The sequence below is a fragment of the Felis catus genome, chromosome D4 (assembly GCF_018350175.1).
Source record: "Felis catus isolate Fca126 chromosome D4, F.catus_Fca126_mat1.0, whole genome shotgun sequence".
Taxonomy (NCBI): domain Eukaryota; kingdom Metazoa; phylum Chordata; class Mammalia; order Carnivora; family Felidae; genus Felis; species Felis catus.
The window spans coordinates 50,757,125-50,783,339 of NC_058380.1; the positions used below are offsets into that span (position 1 = coordinate 50,757,125).

At 36.3% G+C, this 26,215-nt stretch overlaps 1 protein-coding gene across 8 annotated transcripts in view; it reads right to left on the reverse strand.

The window, feature by feature from the left end:
• The window catches only part of CD4H9orf72 (chromosome D4 C9orf72 homolog), a 27,525-nt gene continuing 1,310 nt past the window's right edge, over nt 1–26,215 (reverse strand). For 3 of the 8 annotated variants that reach the window (XM_045042862.1, XM_023242375.2, XM_023242377.2), the window contains exons 2-12: nt 24,982–25,176; nt 21,491–21,978; nt 20,079–20,138; nt 14,782–14,877; nt 14,008–14,072; nt 11,783–11,855; nt 9,932–10,048; nt 6,918–7,153; nt 3,250–3,307; nt 2,039–2,148; nt 1–1,908 (exon numbers count right to left, since the gene is read on the reverse strand). In XM_045042862.1, the coding sequence (XP_044898797.1) occupies nt 1,722–1,908; nt 2,039–2,148; nt 3,250–3,307; nt 6,918–7,153; nt 9,932–10,048; nt 11,783–11,855; nt 14,008–14,072; nt 14,782–14,877; nt 20,079–20,138; nt 21,491–21,934 (1,446 nt within the window). In that variant the 5' untranslated portion in view covers nt 21,935–21,978; nt 24,982–25,176 and the 3' untranslated portion in view covers nt 1–1,721. Of the gene's footprint in view, nt 1,909–2,038; nt 2,149–3,249; nt 3,308–6,917; nt 7,154–9,931; nt 10,049–11,782; nt 11,856–14,007; nt 14,073–14,781; nt 14,878–20,078; nt 20,139–21,490; nt 21,979–24,685; nt 24,951–24,981; nt 25,177–25,267; nt 26,190–26,215 lie in introns of those variants that run through there. The other 5 variants (XM_023242380.2, XM_023242379.2, XM_023242382.2 and 2 more) reach the window with 3 other exon arrangements.

Here is a 26,215-nt window from a genome sequence, read left to right on the forward strand (position 1 = left end):
TTTCAAAGACAGTTTATTCAAAATTCTCCACCTAGGAGAAAAGATATATAACAATGTTTACACATGCTTTAATAACTTACTTCACTGTACAACTTGCATTCCATGTAACAGTACAATAAACCAGCAAAAGAAAATAATCGGTCAGCACTCTTTAATAATCAATCACATAAGAAGCACTGAGTAAGGGGTACAATAAGGTGGTATCTGTAAATTCTTTCATGAGTGCACCACAGAGCACCAGTCATCTCATTCGGTTTGTGTCTAAAAATCAAGATGTCTACACCCTTCTTATTAGTGATGTGAAAGGTAATTAGGACCTTTCAGAACATAACATGTTAGTTTTGGTTCCATTTGGTGAGCAATGGCAGAGGGGCTCTGTCACTTTTATCCCTTTCTTATAAATACTTTTCCCTTTTGTGTAACTTCCACAGTTTTAAATAAAAATAATTTTTATGCTTGTATATACTATTATGTCAAAACGGTTCTAGCAAAGAATTTTATTAATCAGTTTACAGCTAGCACAATGGTCCAAAGACATCAAGGAAACAAAAGAAATTGACCACTTAGTTCTGCCAAAGTAGCACCTAGTAAAATAGCACATCAATAAAGTTTCTCCTGTTTTCCTCACATGATGCAGAGGCAAATAGACCTGGCAATAACCTCAAAAGTAAGGGCAGAAATTTGAGAAGGAAAAGGACAAGATATTGTTCTCTGTTCCTGTAAAAGGATCTTACTAGTTAGTATATTCTCCATTGCATTTCATAATCTTGGAGTCACAACTGTCAAATGAGGGTAAGACTATGCAGGAGGAAAACAAGATAAAAATGACTGACTAGTGTAATCTGAACTTCTTCCAAGTAATTATATTTTCCAAGAAAAAAAAAGGCACAGGAGGTACACATTTCAATTTGGCTCAAAAATAATAAAAATTAATTTAAATAGTTTGCAATAACTACTAAAACATAAAATCCAATTTCCTCTATTGTCTTTGACAGAGCTCCACACACACACACACACACACACACACACACACACACACACACACACACACACACAGAAACACACAAATACCCTGACTGGTTTGCCATAATCCGGACTACACATACTGCGTGATGTTTCTACACAGACTGAACCCTAAGGACTACCCAGTCTACAAAGGAGGATCTAATAATTAATTTGAATTAAACATCTGCTTGATCAGTACATTCTTTCTAATACTTAACCTATGTTCCAACTAAGTTCCCTTTGTGGAACTGAAATGATTCAGATGCTCTAATTTTCAGCTGATTATAAAAGTATTACAGTAATCTTACATACCAAGGAATACCAAGAGATGAAAAGTCAACTAGTATTATATCTGTGAAAAGTAACTCAGATTTCACTTTGATACATGTAAACCATGAATTGTAAGTTTCAAAAACAGTAGTTGTGGTCAAGTTCATATCTTATTATTATATCTTCAAAAGATAGCAGGAACATTTACTCTAACTGTAAACATAAGTCTGTATCTCAAGACAGCACACCTAGGAAAAGATGCATCCATTGTAACAATGCACCGGACGTCCCCTGACAGACTTGTGACAAGTGTAGTGTAACTAACTTTAACTGCGTTGCCAAGTAGGAGTCTGGGACATGACCCAAGGGAATGATGTTTCCCACACCACTGAGCCACTTCAGCAGCAATCATCATGGTGACAAAATATATTTAATAAGTTACACATTTAAAAAGTCATTAGAACATCTCGTTCTTGTACACTAGTATAGAAAGGTCTTCCAAAGATAAATGAGTGGAGGCCTGGTTTAATTTTCTCAGCTAGAGCCATTATTATGTTAAGGTCGCCCTCTGCTGTTAAATCAAGGTCTATCTTCAGGTTCCGAAGAGACTTAAAGGGCTTTTTCCCCTTCTGCCTATAAATAATGAAGAAAAATCATTTTTACATATAAATACATAAATACATAAAAATATATAGAAAACATCCAAAAGGAACAAAACAAAGCACAATGCACAAAGGTTTTTATTCCATATAGCTTTACTTACGTATCATCTTCTATATACTTTATTAGCGTCAAGGCTTTTCTGTGAAGGACGAGTAGAAACTGTGCCAGGAAAGTACTCCTGAGAGATAAACCAGGCTTCAAATGAAAGACCTACAGGAAAATCAAACATTTTAATAAATAATTTGCTCCAAATCTTCTTAGACAGCATATTTCTATCACAGTGTTGACAATGTCTGGCAGCTAACACACATTAGAGCAGTTTTCCACAACAATTCCTACTGATGCCCCTAACAGACAGGAAGTACTGAATTTAGAGGCGATCATGTTTTTCTGAAGTTTTCTATTTTATCTTTGAAAATGGACTCTAATTTTGCATTCTACCTCAAATATATATCCCTATTTACTTTATTAAGAATCATGATGTAATTTGCATCCTGATGTGTACTTAACTTTTTCTGCCCGTATCTCCAAATAAAATCCAAGCTCTCAGAAGTTGAGCCACGCTTATAGGCTAGGGTTTTGAGGTCTTCTTCTCTCTCTCTACTCTTGGGCTGTTGAGGGTACACGTGTAATGATAGAATGATTTTATTCAGCTTGAGAAGCATGGAATTCATTGCATGGTTGTGAATTATCTCTGAACTTTGCAGTATGTCACAGACCACACAGATCTGGTTCCAAAATTTTGAGTTAACTTAAGGACCTCATTATTTCAAAGCTACTTCTATGACCCTGTTCCTGGCCTGATCCCCAGAATGATATTATGACACAGCTCTGTTATATTAAGAAATAAGTCCCATGTAATCTATAATTTTCTTCAAATGTTAATTAAGCAGATTATTTTTGAAAAGAATAAGACAATAAAGATGTTATTATTTCAGTAGAAGTATACAAGTTTTAAAGATATTTTGGCCCAATTAAGGCAAATAAAAACCTTTCTCCCCTCCCCAAAAGAAAACACCTGGAGTTATGTGTTAGTGGTTGGAATTAAAACATTTATTATTTTAACTGGGGAATACTGCATCTTTAATTGTTAATATACAGCCCATGGCCATTAACAATTCAAAAGAAAAATCATGTAGACACTTGGGAAAGACATGAGACACTACGAAAAGATAGTAACTTAATTCTATGATGATATATATATAGAGAGAGAGAGCGAGAGAGAGCACATGCGCACAGGCAATGTAGTATATATTAAAAAAGATAATATGTCATACTATTCATTTTGACAATCTTAGGTTTAACATTTACCTGATCCAGGAAGGCTTTTACTAGAGTGTCTCTGTGTAAGACATCTTGAAAAATATTCCTACAAAGAAAACAGTCCAAATGTTGAAATCTCTATACAACGCTACTTTCCCAAATCCCTCACTCCAGTCAAATTAATTCTTAAGAATGGAATATTACATATAAACATATTTATAAAAATTAGATGTATATATTTGGAGATATAAAATACATATTCATTTTAACTCAAGGATACACTTGCATATTACTGGAGTTTGTCAAGACAGTATGTAATTATTTTTCTCTTAAAGATATAAGCAGTCCCAAGGGCATGTAAGTACCTATCAATCTATTTTTGTACCCTCACCTTATAAAAAAATTTGAGAGCCTCAGAGAATTAATAAATATGATTACCAATTCCTGCCATGTCAAAAAAATAAAAGCAACAAAAATAAACACATATTACTACCATCAAAACCCAAAATAAAATAAAAGGTTAACCTTATAATAACTTGTAATAAGCTGTTCAGGAAGAAAAAGGTAAAAGGGTGAACACTAAGAAACATTCAAATGGGATTAATGAACATCTTGACCACTGAGTTGCATCAACAAACCTATCATCAGGCAAGTAACAAGAACCAATTACTTAGGAAAGTATAAGCTACTTGGTAATGATCGGAGTAAGAAACTAAGACGTTAACTCACTTGAGATAATGTGCACACTTGAGATAGTGTATATCTAACATACCATAAGGTAAGCAATTTTTAACTGAAAATAGTAGGGATCATCATCGAACTGACAAGACTGGCAAAGAGGTGTGTATGCATAAATAAATAGGAAAGTACCTAAAATTTCCTAGTTAAGGAGATGGGTATACCAAATTACAGAAGAAGGAAATTCAGAAGGAAAAAAAAAATCAGCCTTTCGTGATCACTGGCTGTCCAACTGGTGTCCAATTTGGTAGTAACAGTACCCCTTTTCTGGCTTTGGAGAGAGAATAAGGCTAAATTATTTAAGTCTAGTGTTCTGAATATACTGTTTCACTGATTGTCTTAGTAATAAGTAAATCAGATGAAGCAAGTGTTAAAAAAGAATATTTCTAGTGACTGATTTTTCATGTAGTGGCAGTGAGTGTAACTATTTTTTTTTTAATTTTTTTTTTTAACGTTTATTTATTTTTGAGACAGAGAGAGACAGAGCATGAACGGGGGAGGGTCAGAGAGAGGGAGACACAGAATCTGAAACAGGCTCCAGGCTCTGAGCTGTCAGCACAGAGCCCGACGCGGGGCTCAAACTCACGGACCGCGAGATCATGACCCGAGCCGAAGTCGGCCGCTTAACCGACTGAGCCACCCAGGCGCCCCAAGAGTGTAACTATTTTTAATAGGGGCGCCTGGGTGGCTCAGTTGGTTGAGCTCCAACTTCGGCTCAGGTCATGATCTCATGGTCTGAGTTTGAGACCCGTGTCGGGCTTGTGCTGACAGCTCGGAGCTTGTCTCAAAAAAATAAATAAACGTTGAAAAAAAAAAAAAAGAGTTAAAATTAAAAATATCTTAAAATTAAATAATATTGTTTAAAGGAAACTAAAAAATACAGTATATGTAACATATAAAAGTTAATACACAATCTAATGGTAGAAAATATCATTTTGGGCCCATTTGATGCTCAGAAAATTTACTTAAGAGTTGTAAACAAATTTTAAAAATTCATGACATTATGGTTTTTTATTTTATCACCAACAAAAATAAGACTAGATGGCTAATCAACATCTGTCAAATCAGTGAAGCATTCAAACATAACTGGCTAAAATGAGTAAGAAATGTTAAAAGCATACATATACTTTCTCTAAAAAAATAAAAATAAAAATATAGGTGGTAAATCCATCCTAAAGTTCACTAAATTCCCCAAAAAGGGTATCTGAAGTAACAAAAAAACAAAACAAAAAAACAAAACAAAGCAGAAAAAATACTAAACACTTTAGTTAAAAAGAAAATGCTTGAAAGCACAGATTAATTTTGAGAATTACTACACATGTACCAAAATTACCAATACTTGAAAACATAGTCATCACCTGGAATTCTGATTTTGACCAATTCATTTTCTTTCTTTTTTCTTTTGAAAGTTTATTTTATTTATTTTGAAAGAGACAGAGTGAATGAGCAGGGCTGGGGCACAAAGAGAGGGAGAGAGAGAATCCCAAGCAGGCTCTGTGCTGTCAGTGCAGAGCCGGATGTGGGGTTCCATCTAACAAACCGTGAGATCATGACCCGGGTCAAAACCAAAAGTTGGACACTTGACGATGGAGTCACCCACGTGCCCCTTGGCCAATTCATTTTCTAAACCAATTCTCTTAAAACTTTCTAAGGAACCAACAAGATCGGTGCACGCACAGCTGAGAAAAGATGGGTCCTAATGATGCCATCTTTTAGAGACACGTGAGGCTGGGGATCCCTTGGACATGGGTGTTCCTTTTCTCTGCTTTTGGTCACCATCTTCTGTGTCACTACTGGTGCTCCACATGTCCCCATCTCAGCTCAAAATCTTTCTTAGAAACACAGGACAGAGTTGCATGCTCCAATTTTACTGCTGCTTTGTACACTCAGAACTGGATTATCACAGTTAACATATATTGAGCACATTATATATGCCAGGTACTTTACACTGATTAAAGAGAACCATTATACTATACTCCATTTCTTTTCCTGATGTAGAACTTAAGTATTTTCTTGGGTTTATAATACAAATTTATAATTTTTTCTCCTCTCATTAGGTCCACTTTCAACATTTTATCACTACTTTTCCTCTTTTTTTATTTAGTGATCACACTTTATGGTAAAAAATGAGTAACACAATATGAAATGCAAATAAAAGAATGCTCTGTAAATGTATTTTTGTAGTTCTACTGTATTTTATATTCACATAGCAAGAAAAAAAGACTCAGAATTATTTATTTAGTTAAGTTAAAATGCCTTCTAATGAGTCTTATACACTAGACTAATAAGCAATGCCAAGGGTTGGGGCTATCTGGTTGGTCACTATTTTTTTTAAATATTTATTTTGAGAGAGAAAGAGTGGAGGATGAAGCAGAGAGAGAGAATCCCAAGCAGGCTCTGTGCTGTCAGTGCATAATGCAACAGGGCTCAATCCCATGAACTGTGAGATCATGACCTGAGCCAAAATCAAGAATTGGATGCTTAACTGACTGAGCCACAAAGGTGCCCCCAGTTGGTCACTACCAGCCTTAGCACCTATTACGGTGCCTAGGGCCTCAATATATATTTGTTAAATAAATACTTAAATATTTACTTAAAAATTTTTTTTGTTTATTTTTGAGAGAGACAGACTATGAGAGGGGGAGGGGCAGAGAGAGAGGGAGGCACAGAATCTGAAGCAGGCTCCAGGCTCCGAGCTGTCAGCACAGATCATGACCTGAGCCGAAGTTGGACGCTTAACCCACTGAGCCACCCAGGTGCCCCTTAAATATTTACTTTTAAAGACTAATCTAATCTCTCTATGCAAACATAATTACATTAAGAAAAACAGACATTTAAGAAAAAAAGGCATAACTAACCAAATTTTTCTTCAAGCAAAATTCTCTTAGTAATAGTTCATTCCTTTCAAATACACACTTGATTTTACTCATAAAAGATACAACTGCACAATACCGTTTAACAATAACATTATTACGTACAAATCAGGAGTGAAGCTTTCATCTGTATAGATGATTGTATCCTGAGCCATGTCTTCTTCTGAAGTGGCTCTCCAGAATGCTGTCAGCTCAGATCTCATGTACCTGCGCTGATTGTAAATATGCTCGTGACATGGTGGCATCTGCTTGACAGTGTTGACGTCCACATCTATGTGTGTGGTGGGATAGGGAGCGTACATGACTTGCCGGAATGGGAGCACAAAGCTTCCGGTTGAATCCTGTCATAATGAAAAGAAAATTCATTGTCTTATATGTCAAAAGACACAAAGAATTATTTATTTATTTTTTTTTAATTTTTTTTTTCAACGTTTATTTATTTTTTTTGGGACAGAGAGAGACAGAGCATGAACGGGGGAGGGGCAGAGAGAGAGGGAGACACAGAGTTGGAAACAGGCTCCAGGCTCCGAGCCATCAGCCCAGAGCCCGACGCGGGGCTCAAACTCACGGACCGCGAGATCGTGACCTGGCTGAAGTCGGACGCTTAACCGACTGCGCCACCCAGGCGCCCCACAAAGAATTATTTTTTAACCAGAAAAACTGGTTTTAACAGATCCATTGTATACAGTTTTAGTGATGTGTGCACTAAAGCACTGGCTGAAATAGTGAACACTAGAAGACAAGTAAGCATCCAAAAAGAGAACTGATTAAACAAAAAATGGCTTATTATTTAGCTACTAAAAATGAATTTGCAGAACAACTGAAGTTATCAATTTGTGTTGATACAGAAAGATAATCATAACGTATTATGGAAAGAGGAGGTTAAAATATGCAGGGATAGGGACAGGGAACTATGTAAAAGATACATACAGAGGAAAAAAAGACCAGAAAGATAGATGCCAAATATTAATGGTGGTTATACATTGGATTATGAGAGTATGGGTAACTTTTTATTTTCTTCTTGATTATTCCTTATGTTCTTTTAAATCTCAATGAATCTATAATTTTTGTAAATAAAAAAATGTACTTCTTTCCAAGTACTGTCAGTTGGGTAGTCAACTGCCATGTAACAAATATCTGTGTATGAAACACTGGTATATGTTATGAATACAATATAGAGGCTACTTTCAATTTTTCACTCTTATAATGCTATAATAAACACTTTCATAAGTAAATCTTTCTTCTTATATAACTGCTTCCCTAAGATTTTCAGAAATATAGATAGTAAGCTAAGTCTTTGAACATTTTTATCTTTCACTTTAGAGAGCAAGAGAGAGGGAGAGTGCCTGCACACGTGCATGCACTTGAGTAGGGGAGGGGGGAGAGGGGAGAGAGAGAGAGAGAGAGAGAGAGAGAGAGAGAGAGAGAGAATATCTTAAGCAGGATCCATGCTCAGTGTGGAACTGGATGCAGGGCTTAATCCCACAACCCTCAGATCATGATCTGAGCTGAAATCAAGAGTCAGACACTCAACTGACTAAGCCATCCAGGCACCCCAATTTTTGAACATCTTTAAGACTCTTGACAAAGAATGTTAAAATATTTCTGAAAGGCTTAACAATTTATACTTATATGGAAACTCTTAACAAATATTTTTCATTAGATTATAGTTTCAAGTTTTCCTCTATGCATCTGGTATAGGTCCCTTTTAGGGATAAAATTACATAACTAAATGAGAGGGTACTGAGAAAATAAAAGTACTAAGTACCTTATGCTTTTGATAAAAAGAAGTTCTAATTTTCAGACTTGTAAAATTCAAATCGGAAATAGTTACATCCCTTAAGTAGTTTCTGTATTATTCTGAGCTCAAAGCATGCACACTGTTAAAAATGCAAAAGCTGAATATAATTTTTATTTGCCACAACTTTTAATATGTTTTGTTTCATTTTGCTATGCATAGATCCTCAAGAAAGCATTCGCTATGAGAATCACATAACCATTAGGAAATCTACCTTCTCCCATCTTTTGACTGTAATTGAAACATCAATGATAGTTTCAATAAAATGAATAAACTGTCTTCCCTGTAATTATTGAAAACAATTTCTAATTTACATTTATCTGCCTTGCTCCTTGAAAAGCAGATTCAAGCAGTCAGAGAAAGACAAGTACCATATGATTTCACCCGTCTGAGGAATTTAAGAAACAAAACAAATGAATAAAAACTCTAGAGAACAAACTTATGGTTATTAGAAGGGGATGGGAGGATGGGTAAAATAGGTGATGGGGATTAAGAGTACACCTATCACGATGAACACTGAATGTACAGAATTACTGGAACACTGTATTATACACCTGAAACGAATATAATGCTGTATGTTAACCATACTGGAATTAAAAAGAAAAAGAAAATAAATAAAAGAAAAATGTAAAATAATTTAAAGCTACCTACATGTGAAAATATATATGCATTGTTCAAATCCTATACACAATTTTGAAGACAGGAAGCAGCTTTAAATTTTTTTTCAATAAATGAATACAGTACATAAAAAATGCTAACACAAAAATTCAAATCCTTTTCAGAAAAAAAAGTAACTATTTTAGATGTGCAATCTGATTCAACCACATATATATTTTTTAATGTTTTATTTATTTTTGAGAGAGAGACAGAGTGCAAGCGGGGAAGGAGCAGAGAGAGAGGGAGACACAGAATCCGAAGCAGACTCCAGGCTCTGAGCTGTCAGCACAGAGCCCGACGCGCGGGGCTCGAACGCACGAACCACGCGAACAGGACCTGAGCTGAAGTCAGATGCTTATCCGACTGAGCCACCCAGGAGCCCCAGATTCAACCACATATTAAAAAACAAATAATCCTGGAGCCAGACAGGCAGCTATAGGAAACCAAACAGACACACACACAAAAAGATACTCTAAGCTGTTTCACTCATACTAATTGTAAATCTGTAAGATATATACTCTGTGTTCAGACTTGTGCATAACAGTCAGCTCCTTGGCATACAAACATGAGATGGACCACATGCTAATATTCACAGTGTATTTATACAGAATGTCAAAAATTATTTTAAAAAATTGCTTTCACATGTGACAAATGGAAACTATACCTTTAGCAGGCCTTGTACAAAGAGCCCTGACTCGTATTTAAATGATGATTCTGCTTCACATAATCTGGAACATTTTCTCTCTGCTGGAGTCAGAAAAAGGCATAATGTTCTCACTATCTGTAAAAGAAAATATTTTAGCATTAAAACAGGAAATTAAAAGGCCACTGGTCTGCTTACGAAAGAAATCTGAAAAGAAACTTCAACCATACTGTCGATAAAATACATCCTGAGAAAAAAGTTTTCCTTAGCCACCTGGAGTAGTCCATGGGACATAACAGTTGTTGCCTAAAATAGGAATTCTGTGGTCAAGTGAGTTTGGCAAATGGTGGTAAATGTATGGTATCTCAAAACCTTTAGCATTGGAATATATATTGACTTTCCAGGTGATTGATATAATATGCATACTTTATCCAACTCTTTGACCATGGAACTTTTATATTTCAGTAAGAACTAATGACTTAATATAATTATTAATTCTATTTCCACCCAGCAGCAAGTATTTTTCAAATGAAAATAAACAATTTTGGATAAGAAAACTAAATGCAGTTGAATTAGGCAGAATTATGGCTTCGGTTGAACAGTTCGACATATGAAATCTCATTATAATGAATATCAGGAGTGTCCAAATCCTTCAACAGAATGAGAATTAATTCTATCAAATTTGATTTAAAATAAGCAAGCCTTTGGTTGGGGTTTAGAAATCTAGGATTCTAACAGGATTTGATCTATAGCTCTATTAGGAAAAGTAAAAAGCCATGTAAGTATGTTGGAATTCAGACTATATTCAGAGTTTTTAGATTCAAGTACTAGCTTTCAATATAGAGTGATGGCATCCGTTTTCTCAAATTAAAAAGATAAAAGAGAAGTGATCATGCCAGAAGAGGATGTGGAATGAAAAAAATGTTTTAAAATACACAGGGCCCCAACCACAGAGCCTCTCTCCTTCCAGAAAGCTACTGGGAAGTCCTTCTGTGACCCTGAAGGGCCTGGGTGACACAGAGGGAAAGTTACCTTCTTGGGGTAACAGATGTAATAATAAATCACTAGACCAGCATAACAACAGAGATGCATTAACCTTTCACAAATGGATGTATGGAAATATATAATTTTGGTAAATTAAGGGTCATGCAAGCATACAGGGTAGGTAACTTGAGAAAAAAATTACAAATATATTTGTCAAGGAAATAATTATTGCTAACATATTTCCTATATAAAACATAAAAAGAGAAGTCAGGTTTGCTTAAACTGATAGATATGTGCAATTTCTCTCTTTCTAGTTAATAGTCAGTGAAGTAAAGTACAAAATCCCTTAGTTTAGTGCCTAACACTTGGAAAAGTAAGTTAACTTCATTAATTCTTTAGTAACTCATAGAGCACTGAAGGAAGTGGTCACAGACGTTGCTGAGTAAAACATAACTTCCACTGACCACTGAACAGTGATAGGTCCCTAAAAGAAACAGATTTAGGAGGAAAATAATATAAGAAATCAAAATGAATAATTAGATAACATTTCTTTGGAATTAGTATCACAAGTACATTGTTATCTTCATACTTATTAAGTGACATCAGAAAATAGAAGACAAATATTTTTAAAAAATACCTTATTTTAATGAAATTCTCAAAATCATTTATATAATACTGTGAACTGTATCATATTTATGAATATTATTAATGAATTATCAACATGAAACTGATAAATGATTTCCTATTTAAGCAGTTTACTTCAACTTACTTCTGCACAGGGTGTCACAGTAATTTTGCTTGACTACAACCTAACTTTTAAATCACAATCCATGATACGTTAGCAGTATTAAGAAGTGAGATTATTTGCTGGATTATAAGATAAATTACCTTATTTACTTTTTCTGCACTGCTACCTACTACGACTGAACAGCCACAGGTCTGCAGGTGTGAGCTAATGGCACTGCAAGGTGGAGAAAAAAGATGAAAAACACTGGCTGTAAAGCAATTTCACAAACTAAACAAAAAAAGGGCATGCGAACTTCAAGTAACAGACTAGCTTTACATGATGAATGACAAACTGTAAGTAAAATGCCACCTTTTATTTCCACAGTACTTTACCTTTTTTCCACAGGCCTTTCACACAGATCCTCCCATTTGAACTTAAAACCCAGTTAGTAAAATATCAGCATTTTATAATGAAAGAAACTGAGGTGTTGAGAGGTTAAGTGATTTACTTAAAGTCAAATGGGATTAAAAACAAGGATATGAACGGCTGACAGTGAGTGGAAGGGGGACTAAAGTCCTTCCGATTCATACTACGTAAAGCTTCCGGGTTCAAAACACTCACACCTCTGAGTTTCCATCATGAACCTAAAGGAAAAGACTATGGACTTAAAAGCAAATACTTTATCCTGTCACTTCTCATCAAAAATAAAATAAAACTTCACGATAATCTGCAATCATAAAGAATCACTGAGGTAGAAGATGAGATTCTAAGTGCAGAGAGCGCACTTATTAGAGGGATAAATGTTGGCTGATATTACTGTCATTAACAGTCATTAACATTTTCCTTAGAAGAGACCGAAGTAGAAAATGTTAGCTATTAGCTGTTACGTGCTTATACGTTCCGGGTGCTGTTTTAAGGGCTTGGTATGATTTATCTCACTCAATTCTTACAACAATCCTATTAAGTAGGTACTACTATTATTCCCATTTTACAGATGAGGAGATGGGGGCACAGAGGCTTCAGGTATCTTGCCCCAGTTTACACACAGCAATAACCCAGGAAGTCTGGTTTTAGAGCCCACACTCTTAAGTACTAAAATCTACTATAAGATGGAAAGGATAAGTAAAAATAACAAATCATTTTCTTTTCTAGGCCTAAATAACTTAAGTGCATCCACAATGCAATTCAATTTGTAAGGGTTCTGTGATACTGTGATTTTAAGAAATACGCATTTGTTTTTTATCCACATTTCCTGGCTCACAGCTCCCATAACACTTAGAATTTCCTAAGTGCAGGAAAAGATAAAGATGCCTTTTGTTATGTTAATGGAGGGACTTTTGGAAAACATCTAAGGATGGGGGCTGATTGCCAATGGAGCCAACCACTAAAGATTAGAACTTTCAGTCCCTCCCGCTGACTTCTGGGTAGGGGAGAGGGGATGGAAGTTATCACCAACGGCCAATGATTTGATCAACCATGCCTATGTAACGAAGCCTCCATGAAAACCCAAAAGGAAGGGATTTGGAGAGCTTCTGGGTTGGTGAACACGTGGAGATCTGGGGAGAGATGTGTGCTCAGAGATGGTATGGAAGCTCTTCACCCTTTCCCCAAACCTTATCCTATGCATCTCTTCCATATAGATGTTCATCTGTATGTTATATTCTATCCTTTACAATAAACCAGTAATCCAGTAAATAAAATGTTTCTCTGAGTTCTGTGAGCTGCTCCAGTAAATTAATGGAACACAAGGAGGGAGTCATATGATCTATAGCCAGTTGGTGAGAAGAACAGGTAACATCCTGGACTTGTTACTGATGTCTGAAGTCCAAGGATGGGTGGTTGGGATCTCTAATATCTAGCCAGTCAGAAGCACAGGTGAAAACTTGGGCTTGTGACTAGTGTCTGGAGGGTAGGTGGGACACAGTCTTGTGGGATTGAACTCTTAATCTGGGGAATCTGACATTATCTCTAGGCAGAAAGTGCCAGAAATGAATTAAATCGTAGGACCCACTTGGTATCTAAAGCATTGTTTGTTGGTGTGAGGAACCCCACCAACATTAGAAATGGGTCTAAGAGCCCCTTTTGTTCTTAGTTTCAGATTTAATGAGAAGTAAAACAAGAAACCAGAACCAACAAGATTTTCTGTCTGGGCACTATGGAAACTCGGCTTCTTTCAGTATTAAAAAGAGTAACATCAAATATATCACAGACATGTAACAAATGAAAAAATAACACAAAGCTAAGTAATAGTTCAAATATGAAACAATGTTCCTAGAATAGTTTGGGTAGCTATTCTATTACTTTCTTCCTTCCAAATCATGTCATTGGTGAGCATAAGATTTCTATGTGCTTTATCCACCTTTTATGAAGGAAACAAAATTCTTACTTGAGAAGGAAGCCTTCATGACAACTGTCACCAATGTCATCATCATTGAGAACTGTATCAGCTATCTAAAATGTACCACAAAAAAAGAAGTTATTCTGGTTATAATACGGCAGTGAAATAACACTCTCAAGTCTCGGTTCAACAGAACACATTGCCCTCATTTCTAAGCATCAAGAATCCTAATAAAGCCATCTCTGTGCTTCTATAAACTTTCAGGAGAACAAATGTGAAAACTTGTCAGGCAGGTTAAACAACAATTTTTATGAGAACAACTTCCTATTCTTTGCTGTCAGAATCAGGAGACAAATCTTAATGACACAGTCAGAAAGAAACCGGAAAAGTTTCCTAAAGATTTCTCTATGCACTCTTACCGTGTGATTCAAAATGTCAACATGTGATTAAGAAACTAGATTATGGAATATAAGTAAACTTGTGTTTATCACCACTGACTTGTACACTGCTTTGTTACCAAAAGTACTGCATTAAACACTGACTGCTTCTTTAAGGTCTGGAATTCTCCTACTTCTAAACTAAATAGGTGTAATTCTGTCACAACTGTCACTGACCAAAAAAGCCTCTTTTTGGCCATAAAACTCAGTATTTTATGTGTATGTTATTAAAGTGGTTAACACTTCATAGGAATAGCATGTATGACAAAAAATGCACACTAGTAAAATTAGAATGCTACTAATATACATAATAGTAATAGAACTCAAGGGAATTGATAAGAGGTGGTACCATTGTTCTTATTTAATAATACAAGTCATGGCTTACATCTATTTCTTCAGGAACACTGTGTGATTTCATAGATGAAAGCAGCTCCATTACAGGAATTACTTCTCCAGTAAGCATTGGAATAATACTCTGACCCTGTACAAAAAAAGCAAAATGAAGCAGAAAAAAAAAAAAAAATTACACAATGAAGGTATCCCCTGCTTTTCCAAAGTTCGAGTTACACCACTTTGCTTTTATCAAAGACCTACATTAGTACCTGTTTTCAGTAACCAAAAGGAATCCAAAGAGGATTTCTGCTTTCACCAAAAAAAAAAGGTGAAAAGCTAAAAGGGGTTGAGCACCTGTTTTGCGATGAACCCCTCTAAGAGGCAGCACGTAGCCTGAGCACAGAAGAGGCCCTGCCAAGCTCCTTCCCCAGGAACTATCCCAGGCATCTCAGCATCAAGCCGCCTTAGCTGTGGATGGTGGTGAGCATCTGTGCTTTGTCTCGATTTATTTTGTGCACTCCTTAGCAGGGTGTGTTCTAAGGTATCTGAGATGTGTAAGACGGGTTATGTTTTGGGTCTGGGAATGCTCAAGAACTTTTCCATGTAAATTAATGGTAATTGCTTCCTCACTTTATGGCCATTTCAGTGTATGAAATGTTCTATAGGAACACTCTACTTTTGGATAGCGGGGAAAACCTGTATAGGACCAACAGGACAATAAAATATTAAGAACCGAAACCAAGAATGACACCCTTTGATAGAAACACTCAATAGCTTGTTGGAACACAGCCCCAAACATGTCTACTATTTCAAAGCATTTCTAAAAGATGTACGTACTATTTTAAAACTGATTTTCATCACTCACCATCGGGAAAATGCAAATCACAATTACTGAGATATCACCTCATACCTGTTAGGATGGCCAATATAAAACAAAAACAAAAAGAAAACCCAGAAAATAACAAGTGTTGGTGACGATATGGAGAAATTGGATCCCTGTGCACTGTTGGGAGAAATATAAAATGGTGCAGCGACTATCCAAAACACTCTGGCGGTTCTTCAAAAAATTAAAAATAGAACTAGCATATAATCCAGAAATCCTACTTCTGTATATTTATCCAAAAGAATTGGAGACAGGCTCTCAAAGAGATATTTGTACTTCCGTGTTCAATGCAGCATTATTCATAATACCCAAGGTATGGAAACAACCTAAATGTCCATCTATGGGAGCACGCATGAAGAAAATTTGGTGTATACATACAACGGACCTTAAAAAGAAGGAAATGCTGTCATACGCAACATGGATAAATCTTGAGGACACTATGCTAAATGAAATATGCCAGTCACAGAAGGACAAATAGTGCATTATTCCATTTATATGAGGTATCTAAGTAGTCAAACCCACAGAAATCAAAAGAAGAACGGTGGTTGCTAGAGGCTGGAGGGAAGGAAAAATGGGAGGTTACTGTTCAATGGGTATATGGTTTCAGTCATACACGATGAAGAAGCTGTAGAGATCTGCTGTATGATAATGTACATGTAGTTAGCAATATTACACAATACACTTCAAGTTTTGTAGAGGATAGATTTCATGTTAAGTGTCCTTTTCCACAATTTATTTGTTTAAACTTTTTTTAATGTTTATTTATTTTTGAGAGAGAGACAGAGACAGAGACAGAACATGAGCAGGGGAAGGTCAGAGAGAGAGGAAGACAGAGAATCCAAAGCAGGCTCCAGGCTCTGAGCTGTCGGCACAGAGCCCAACGTGGGGCTCAAATGCACAGACCAAGAAATCATGACCTGAGCCAAAGTCGGATGCTTAACTGACTGAGTCACCCAGGCACCCCCCCCCCACTTTTTTTTTAAACTTTTTTTTTTAAGGTTTATTTATTTTTGAGAGAGAGACAGAGCATTAGCAGGGGAGGGTCCTTTACCACAATTTAAAAAATAAAAGTAAAGTAGTTTATAAGAAATTGATAAATTAATAAAAGATTTGCTTGATAGGAAAAAATAAATAAACTCATTTTCATTCTTCTGGGAATGGCTTTCTTTAGTCAGAGTGGAATCATTGGCTTATCATTTACTGTTATATGCTATAATTAAATTGCCATGCCAAATTTAGAAAGGATTTCCTTTGATATTTATTTGAGATATAAAAATTCTTGTTAATTAAAGGTCATTGATGCATTTTATATTTAAAAATGAGGAAAAACGTGGAGCCTGGGTGGCTCAGTTGGTTAAGCATCTGACTTCGGCTCAGGTCATGATCTCACAGTTTGTGGATTTGAGCCCTGCGTCGGGCTCTGTGCTGACATCTCAGAGCCTGGAGCCTGTTTCAGATTCTGTGTCTCCCTCTCTATCTCTGCCCCTCCCCTGCTCATGCTCTGTCTCTGTCTCAAAAATAAATAAACATTAAAAAAATGAGGAAAAACAAGCACAAAAAGGCTTAGAAATAGTCAGCAAATAACTCAACACTCAACGTCTACATTCACAATAAGGTTTAGTACTCAAATGCAAACTGAAATCATCACATATATGTTAACAATCAATAAAACAGACGAGTTTCCTTTAGAATTCAAGATAAAATTTGAATTATGTATCAAAAATGTAATTTTGAAATCTGTAGTTTCTAGAGTGAAATTCCAAGTTCAATATAGAACATCACAAACGCAGAGTGTCTCAAATGGATGATCTCTCATTTATTCATTACCATCACCCCTGCCCCCAAATTTCTGGACCATCCTGAATATGTAAACTTTTAGAGAGGTAGATAAATTGTCACATGTCCGTTAAATTTTAGCTAAATATGTTTTCAAAACACATAAATAAGATCAATCTAACAGCTTTTTCCTCACTCACATCTCATGAAACTATCTTACTCAAACTTTTCAAATGTGTCTTTAAATCTCAGTCATTCCAAGAGTCATTTTTTGAGTGACTATACCCAGTTTTTCAGAAACTTGGGGTTTAAATGTGATGCTGTCTGTGGGAATTTTATGCTAAGTCCTAAGCCTCCTTGCAAGATACAGGTTTTATTTAAAAAAAAAAAAAAAAGAATTCATCCTGTAGTAGCCTCCAAACATAACCACTCACTGTTTCTGTTTTTTAAAAGAATTTTTAAAATTCTTGTTTACAATTATAATCAACACAGGCAATTCAACAAGAATAATGACAAGCTATAAAGGGATTTCCTCATAAAGTGATTTTTATCAGATGATAGCTATAAGTATCCAAAACTTGCACTGAATGAAGTCAGTGATTGATTCCAGACTCATGTGTCATCCCCAAATAGTATTTATTTGTTCAAAATAAAGTCATTTTAAGCACATGATGGGAGATTCACAGGGATTCAGTTATCAAGCAGCTTCTTTTCAGAAAGGAAAACTGTAGTGCCATAAACCGTATCTCAGATATTTATCCTAAGTGAATGGATATCTTCATCAAAGCTTAACAAAAAAAATTCTACGAGCCTGAACACAGAAGAGACTCTAAAGTAAATCCCTCAAGTTTCTTTTCCTCCTTTGACTTCTCTAACTTGAACTTCTCAGCAGAAGAATGTTTCCCCTTTAAAAACCTTCTGTTGGTCCAAATACACAGAAGGGACACAATAACATTTTCAAAAAGAGCCCTTAAGAGAGAAATAAAACTGGGGCACCTGGGTGACTCGGTTGACTTCAACTCAGATCCGACTTGGATCTCAGCTCAGGTCATGATCTTGGTGCATGGGATCAAGCCCCCCATAGGGCTCTGTTCTGACACTGTGGAGCCTGCTTGGGATTCTTTCTCTCTCCATCTCTGCCCCTCCCCTACTTGCGTTTGCATGTAACAAAAGTGCAAATAAATAAACAAATTTATAAACAAATAAACTTAAAAAAAAAAAGAAACAAAACTTAAAAATTAACAGTGGTAAATTTCTTAAGTATAGGTTTCTAGTTTGAAAAAAAAAATCCCAGGAAAAGTAGAATTTTACTGGGTCCTAAATATCTTTATCTTGAGGAAACCCTACTAACTACTCCATAACTAGCAGGTACATCTACAGGTTGGTAAAAGTCCCCCCAGTACTTGGCACCCTGCTCATTACCAGTAAGTAAAGGCCAGGCTTTTCTGGGTAAACGGAAACATCTTCTAAGTGTCAGATCTTTCCCCAGGATTACCTCTCCTCTGGCCTGGGAAGCTATTTACAAAAGTACAGACATAACAATTTTGTAAAGTAGGTCATTCTACAGGGTTTTGTATTTTCCTGGTTTAAGTCCCTACACATTCAAATTTTTAGAAAAGTTACTGTTCAAAGTACTATTATGTCTTAGGTATGCTAAGGAAAACCACAGTAAGGACAACCCAGCCACAGACTGGAGTTCAAACAGAAGGAACACTGAGGGTGTCCAGCCACCAGCAAAGGGAGTAAAAGCAAAGAACCTTTTCTCCATTAGAGATTCCCCTTCAGAACATCTCTGCCCTGCACTAAAATGGTTTGCATTTAATTTCCATAAGGGAAAGCGTACCCTCGCAATCAAATATCTCAAATACTGGTGCCTGTGCCCTAAGGACATTAAAAGCCATGGGATAAACATGGCATGCTTCCCTAGAGACTTATTACCAGAAGAAGGTGAGGAATATCTCTGGCAGACTGTAATATTAAATAGATATAAAATATAAACTGCATGACTTTTAAAAATACAATGTGAGACTTCAAATAAATATTATGCTTAGAACTGTGCCTGTACCCCCAGATATCTTAGGAGTATACTCACTTCCCTCCTGTTATAACTTCTGTGGAAATGTCTGAGAAGCAACGCCTTAAAGAAAATCTCATATAAAACTTAAAATTTTTAGTATGAACAAGTTATTCAAAACTTACTCTATACAAACAGAAAAAAGGTAGCAAAATTGCTATTATTCTCCACTTATTTAACTCTTCAGATCTAAGATATGGAAATTTTCATTTAGTTTATTCCATATATTTCCACAAAGGCTCTGTTCATTTTCAGATTCACTCTGTCAAAATAGTATGGCTTCAAGGCCTTAAGAAAAGTAGCCCTCAGGGGTGCCTGGGTGGCTCCGTCAGTTAAGTGTCTGACTTCAGCTTAGGTCATGATCCTGTGGTTCATGAGTTCAAGCCTGCATCTATGCTGACAGCTCAAAGCCTGGAGCCTGCTTCGGATTCTGGGTCTCCCACTCTCTCTGCCCCTCCTCTGCTCACATTCTCTCTCTTTCTCAAAAATTTATAAACATTGAAAAAAAAATTAAAAAAAAAATTAAAAAAAAAGAAAAAAGAAAAGTAGCCCTCAGTCTTATATAGATACATGTCATGAGGTTGTACTTTTTGATAGCAAGCATTCTGTATCTTACCTGATCTTCCATTCTTTCTGTGCCTTCTAAGACTATTTTCTGGACATTTTCTTGCCTTTCCTAAGCAAGAGAAAATTTATTAAAGTTAAAATTAAAAAAAACATCTTGATACTTGTTTAGTTTTCACTATACAGTTAAATGGTAGACATGCTGTTGTGTAATTTAGTTCATGGGAAAAATACTTTCCACATTAGGGCAGGAAAAAAGGGAGGGGGCAGGAAATTAATCCAACAAATTCCTTCTCTTATAAACAATACAAAATAAAATAAAAACACCCTTTTTTCTGCAGTTAAAAAAAGATAAGTTGTCAAAAAACAGTCAATGTAACATCTGCATAGTTTCACAAAGGAAACTAATGATTTGTACTTTTCAAATTAAATAAGATCAAGTTGAATCTGGGGCTTCCTGATTTTAAATAATTTTCATAAACATTTAAAATAAGAAAACATGTATGCAAACATAGTAAAACACTATTCTTTTGAAAGACGCTATTTCTCTTCACTATTTAGTAAAAGCCTTGGAAGATTAATAATGCTTTAACAGACTTCCACATTAGTATCAAAACCATAGAGCAGAAGAGAGTTAAACTTGTTCTTCAGATCTGCCAAAAATATATGAAAATATAAATACCACTAAATATTAAACTGCAGGATTTAGGGGATGACAGTAATTTCCTCTGGCTCAATCTGCAAAATTAAAAGGAGCATCTCCTAGAAACCATTTCGTCCAATCTCATTTTACAAATTTCAGAACTTGGTAAAGTTAAAGAGACCAAAGGCTACATGGCGGGTTGCTTATGAAACACTTGTTTTGAACTGCTTGTACCTACACACAGTACTAAGTGAAAAACAGGGTCATGCAACGCAAAAAGAAAAAAAGGTTTTATGGTTAAAGGTTCCCAAGACAAACCCATACTCTAAAACTTATTACAATATTCTTAATTTCTCTGTTTTAGCTTTTTACTTATAACAGAGAGCTATCATCCCCTGCCTTTAAGGGTTATTATGAAGATCACTGACATCAGACTACTAGACCTATCTATCTAATAGGGCAGATGCAGGGGCACCCGGGTGGCTCAGTGGGTTAAGCATCGGACTTCAGCTCATGTCATGATCTCATGGCTTGTGGGTTCAAGCCCCGCGTCGAGCTCTGTGCTGATGGCTCAGAGCCTTGAGCCTGCTTTAGATTCTGTATCTCCATCTCTCTCTGCCCCTCCTCTGTTCATGCTCTGTCTCTTTCTCTCTCTCAAAAATAAATAAACATTAAAAAAAAATTTTAATAGGGCTGATGCAAATAATAGCTACTGCTTGAAATTAATTGCATAGAATTTCTAAAAATTAGATATAAATGTATCAGAAGATAAACATTCAATGGCTAGATTAGCATGATTAATACACTCAAAAATCACTCACCTTGTGCATCCATATCCTTCCTTTTCTGATAATATGTGTTAGTCTATCAACACACACTCTGTGAAGCGGGAGGTAGAAGCTAAGTTCGGTCTGTGGAAGTATAATTGATAGACCATATGTGCTCCTATCTCCATTCCAGTTTCCATCAAAGATCAATGAAACAATAATGACTCCTTTTTCAGAAAGGACAAAAAACTTCACGTCTATAGCCCCACTCTCTGCGTTTCGGAGGATTTCTCCATTTAAGGTGTGGTTGGCAAGAAAAGTTATTTCTCCATCGCTGAGAAGTAGCTGCTCTGTCTTAGGAGCCCAAATGTGTCTTACTCTAGGACCAAGAATATTGTCCCAGTAAGCAAAGGTAGCTGCTAATAGAGGTGATTCACCACTTAGAGCAATCTCTGTCTTGGCAACAGCTGGAGATGGTGGTGGACAGAGATTCGACATCACTGCATCCCAACTATCACATTATCCAAATGCTCCAGGGATATCTAAACAATGACATACAAAATCAATAATTAGGTTCAGCAATTTTAAAGTCATAGCTCAGAAACTCAAATGATAAAGGCCTATGTGGTTTTCTCCTCTTCAGTCAAAAAGGATTTGAAAACATGTCCCACCAGCTAGCATGGCAAGTGCACATTAAATGTTTGTGAATATGATAACCTTGATACATAGTAAATTGTCACCTATATTCAGAGAATATACTTAGATATCCAAAATAATAATGACCTAAAAAAAAGGGCCTTTGAACATTAATATGAAATACTATACACTACAGCTCATGGAATAGACTTTCACTGTTCCCAAATATCTAGTCTATGTGCAATTCTATTATCACTGGATATTTGCTCCTTAAACCACAGCAACTAAAGAGGAGCAAATTGGGCAGGGGAGGGTTCTGCTACAGACCACCACACTTGTTGTGGGTTGGACCATGTCTGCCACAAAATATATGTTCAAGTCCTACCCCTCTGTATTTGTGAGTGTGACCTTATTTGAAAATAAATGTAATCAAATTAAGATGGGGTCATATTGGATGAGGGTGGATCCTAATCCAATGATTGGTGTCCTTAGAGAGAAAGATTTAGAGACACACAGACAAAGAGGAAATGGGGTTGTGTAAAGACAGATGTAGGAATTGGAGTGATATGGCTACAAGCCAAGGAAAGCCAAACATGGCTGGTAACTGCTATGAGCTAAGGGGCAAGGAAGGATACTTCCCTACAGCCTTCAGAGGAGCATGTCCCTACAGACACCTTATTTTGGGCTTCCAGCTTCCAAAACTGTGAGAATAAACTGTTGTTGTTTTATATTACCCAGTTTGTGGTACTTTGTTATGGCAGTCTTAGAAACAAGTAAAGACACCTGTCAATAAAAACATCCTAAAGCTGTTGGAGGTGGGGGGGGGGGGGCAGGGAAGAAGGGAGGAAGGAAAGCAAACAAGAAACAAAAACACAACAATCTGGGACCATAACAAAAATGAGCAAAAAGTCCTGTTATTCTCAAAAGTTCTCAGGGTACTAAAGCCCAATTCAGTGTTTAACATGACACTGAAACATCAAGAGGATAAATACATTTAATATGCTACTTAAATTCAACGAAGCAGCATAGCATTGCACTGAGTTCATTACAAAGAGAGTTCTATGCTAAATGGCTAAAATAAAAAAAAAAAAAAACTTTAGTTATTTAGAACATGTAAAGAGCACAGTGACTGGATGGGATACTGGCCAAGCCTTTCAAACCACTGAGATAATACACACAGAGACAAAAGCAAACTGCCCAAGGTCACAGAGTCAGGCAAGAATCGAGGTCTCATACATCTTAACCCACTGAAATATAACACTCTTAAGGTATATACTCTATGTGATATTAGTGTAAAATGAATAATTCTTTGCCTAATATTAAAACTGAGGGGCACCTGGCTGGCTCAGTTGGTGGAGCATGTGACTTTTGATCTTGAGGTTGTGGGTCTGAATCCCAGGTAAAGAAATTACTTAAAAACAAAATTTTTTTTTTTTTTAACATTTATTATTGAGAGACAGAGAGACACAGAGCGTGAGCAGGGGAGCGGTAGAGAGAGGGGGAGGCACAGAATGCGAAGTAGGCTCCAGGCTCTGAGCTGTCAGCACAGAGCCCGATGTGGGGCTCGAACTCACGATCTGTGAGATCATAACCTGAGCCGACGTCAGTTGCCCAACCAACTGAGCCACCCAGGCGCCCCTAAAAACAAAATCTTTAAAAACAATTGAATGCATATATTTAAAGACCCAAAATGAAAAGAACCATAAGAAACCATTTAAACCAAAAGAACCATTTAAGCAAGTCTAAAATTGTGGAATGTGTTCATCATAATGATAAAGGACAGCAATTAATAGGTTAGTTATGATATACCTATCTTTGATTGCAGGACTGCTTTGGGAGGTACATTTGATCTGTAACTACAATTCATTTACTTAAAGAATTTTATCTGCATCTTGTCAAGAGTTCAGACACTGTTGAAAAGCAGTAGCTTCTATTTTTAGAGTATTAGACGAGCATTTTTATCATGCATGTCAAGGATAGGTATACGGATCTTTGCAAAAACACTTTATTGTATGCATGTGTAGAAATGATTTAACAAATAGGCAGTTTATGTATGTATCTTTTAGTTCCGTAATTCATTTAGGCAATGTTTACTTTTTAATGTGTCATATCAACTTAATAGTCTCAAAAGACTATACTGGACATACACTGTCTAGTTTATTTACAATATCTACTGTTTTGGATACAATTTCAACAGTTTACAATGACAGAATACAGGAATGTAATTTGAATTAAAACTGTAATGATGTTATTTGTCATCATTAGTAACAACAAACTGGAGGCCAAGGAGATGGATTAACACATAGCCACAAAATTGTATTGTAACATTTTTCTTTTGTTCTTCTGTTTTGAATAAAAAAGGTGAATATTTGGGGCATGTGAACCCCGGGCTCAGTCCGTTAAGCATCTGACTTCGGTGCAGGTCATGATCCCACGTTCATGGGTTCAAGACCCTGTCTGTGCTGACAGCTCAGAGCCTGGAGCCTGCTTCAGATTCTGTGTCTTCCCCCCTCCTCTCTCTGCTCCTCCCCCTCTCACACTCTCCCCAAAATAAATAAACCTTAAAAAAAATTTTTTTTAAAAAGATGAATTATCATAAGAACAAACCTTTACCTCAAACATTTCATCATTACGTTGAAAATAGAAGCATTTCCTAAAACCGAACTGAGCCCTAGAGCAAAATCTGGTTGGATTATGGGGATGGGGAGATTTTTACCAGACTGTGAAAATTCAACTATCACAGACCATTAATTACATTTAGTCTCATTGCTAATCTCATTAGAAAGAAAAGAAAGGACAGGTCCATGCTGAATTGTTTAGGTTAAAATCCTGTCAAAATTAATAATTTTGAGAAATGAAATGTTACAGAGAAGAAAAGTTAGGAGAGCTGTAAAAATACTTTTACTAACACTTAAAGTCATCATCCTTGGTAAGGAAAATCCAAATATATAAAGGTGGCTGCAAAAAATCAGGCCAAAACCAATAGTCTTTTATCTATGTATCTATATGTAGTTGGCTACTCCAGAAGGTAATCAAGCAATAGCCATAAGAGTCTTTTGAGGGAAGCCAGGATCCAAATTGGGTGACACGGTGGCTTGCCACTCCTGTAAACAAAGAATAGGGTTCATGAGGATGTACCAATATACTTACTGAAAATCATCCAACATATGCAGGCATAAAGATTATATTAATTACCATCTGTAAAACTTCTGGCAGAGTAGTAGGTTTGAAGCTTTGCTTTTTCTTAAACTTTTGCTAAAAATCAGCCGTCTCTTCTCTCACCGGTATTTACAAAGTTGGCTGGCCCACTGCTGTTGTAAATCAGAACTGTGCCATTATAAGGCTCACATTTCTTGTGACCATGCTTTCAGTTTATTTTCTCCCAGCCCGAAAAGAAGCAGGATCCTTAACCAGCCCACTTCCTAAAACAGATGATGCTCAGGCCAGCTTTAATGACAGAGAATTGTTTGTTAACACCAGACTGTGGGCAACACTTTCTAAATTTTTATCGGGCGAGACTCGGAAATGAAGTTTAGGATATCACTATCAGGCTATCTCTGACAGATCCAAGTTTCTCACATAATAGGAAGCCTAACCCACACAGCTCCTTAGAACTACTTAATTACCATAGGGCCCTCGGGCAGGCTTGAAAGACAGGAGTCTTCATTGTTTTTTGTGGGTTTTTTTTTTGTTTTTTTAACTTCTTTCCCTCCCAAAGCAAATTTTGGACTGCTAACAGAGCCAAATAAAGAGACTATTTTATCAACTTTATAAAGAGGGGAAAAAAAAAATCTTTAGCTCCAATGCACTGTTTCCTGGAGCAGGTTAGTGCTGGCTTAGTGCACCATCAGCAACGTTGTCTAGAATTTCTCTCATTTTTGTTTTGGATGTATAAAAAGCAGACATCACCAGGTGATTTTCCAACTAATTGAGGGCTTTCGCAAAGCAGCAGGGTTTGGGGAAGGTGCTGGCCAAAGGTATCTGCATCACATAACACCATCGTATTCCAAGTATTCTGACTCTGTATTATTACACTTTCATATAATATACTCTAGCTTCTGTGAGATTTCTTCCCATTATGTTAAAAGTTTCCTTAAGCCTGAGAAAGATGGTATCAGTATTTTTCAAGTTAAAAGTACAAAT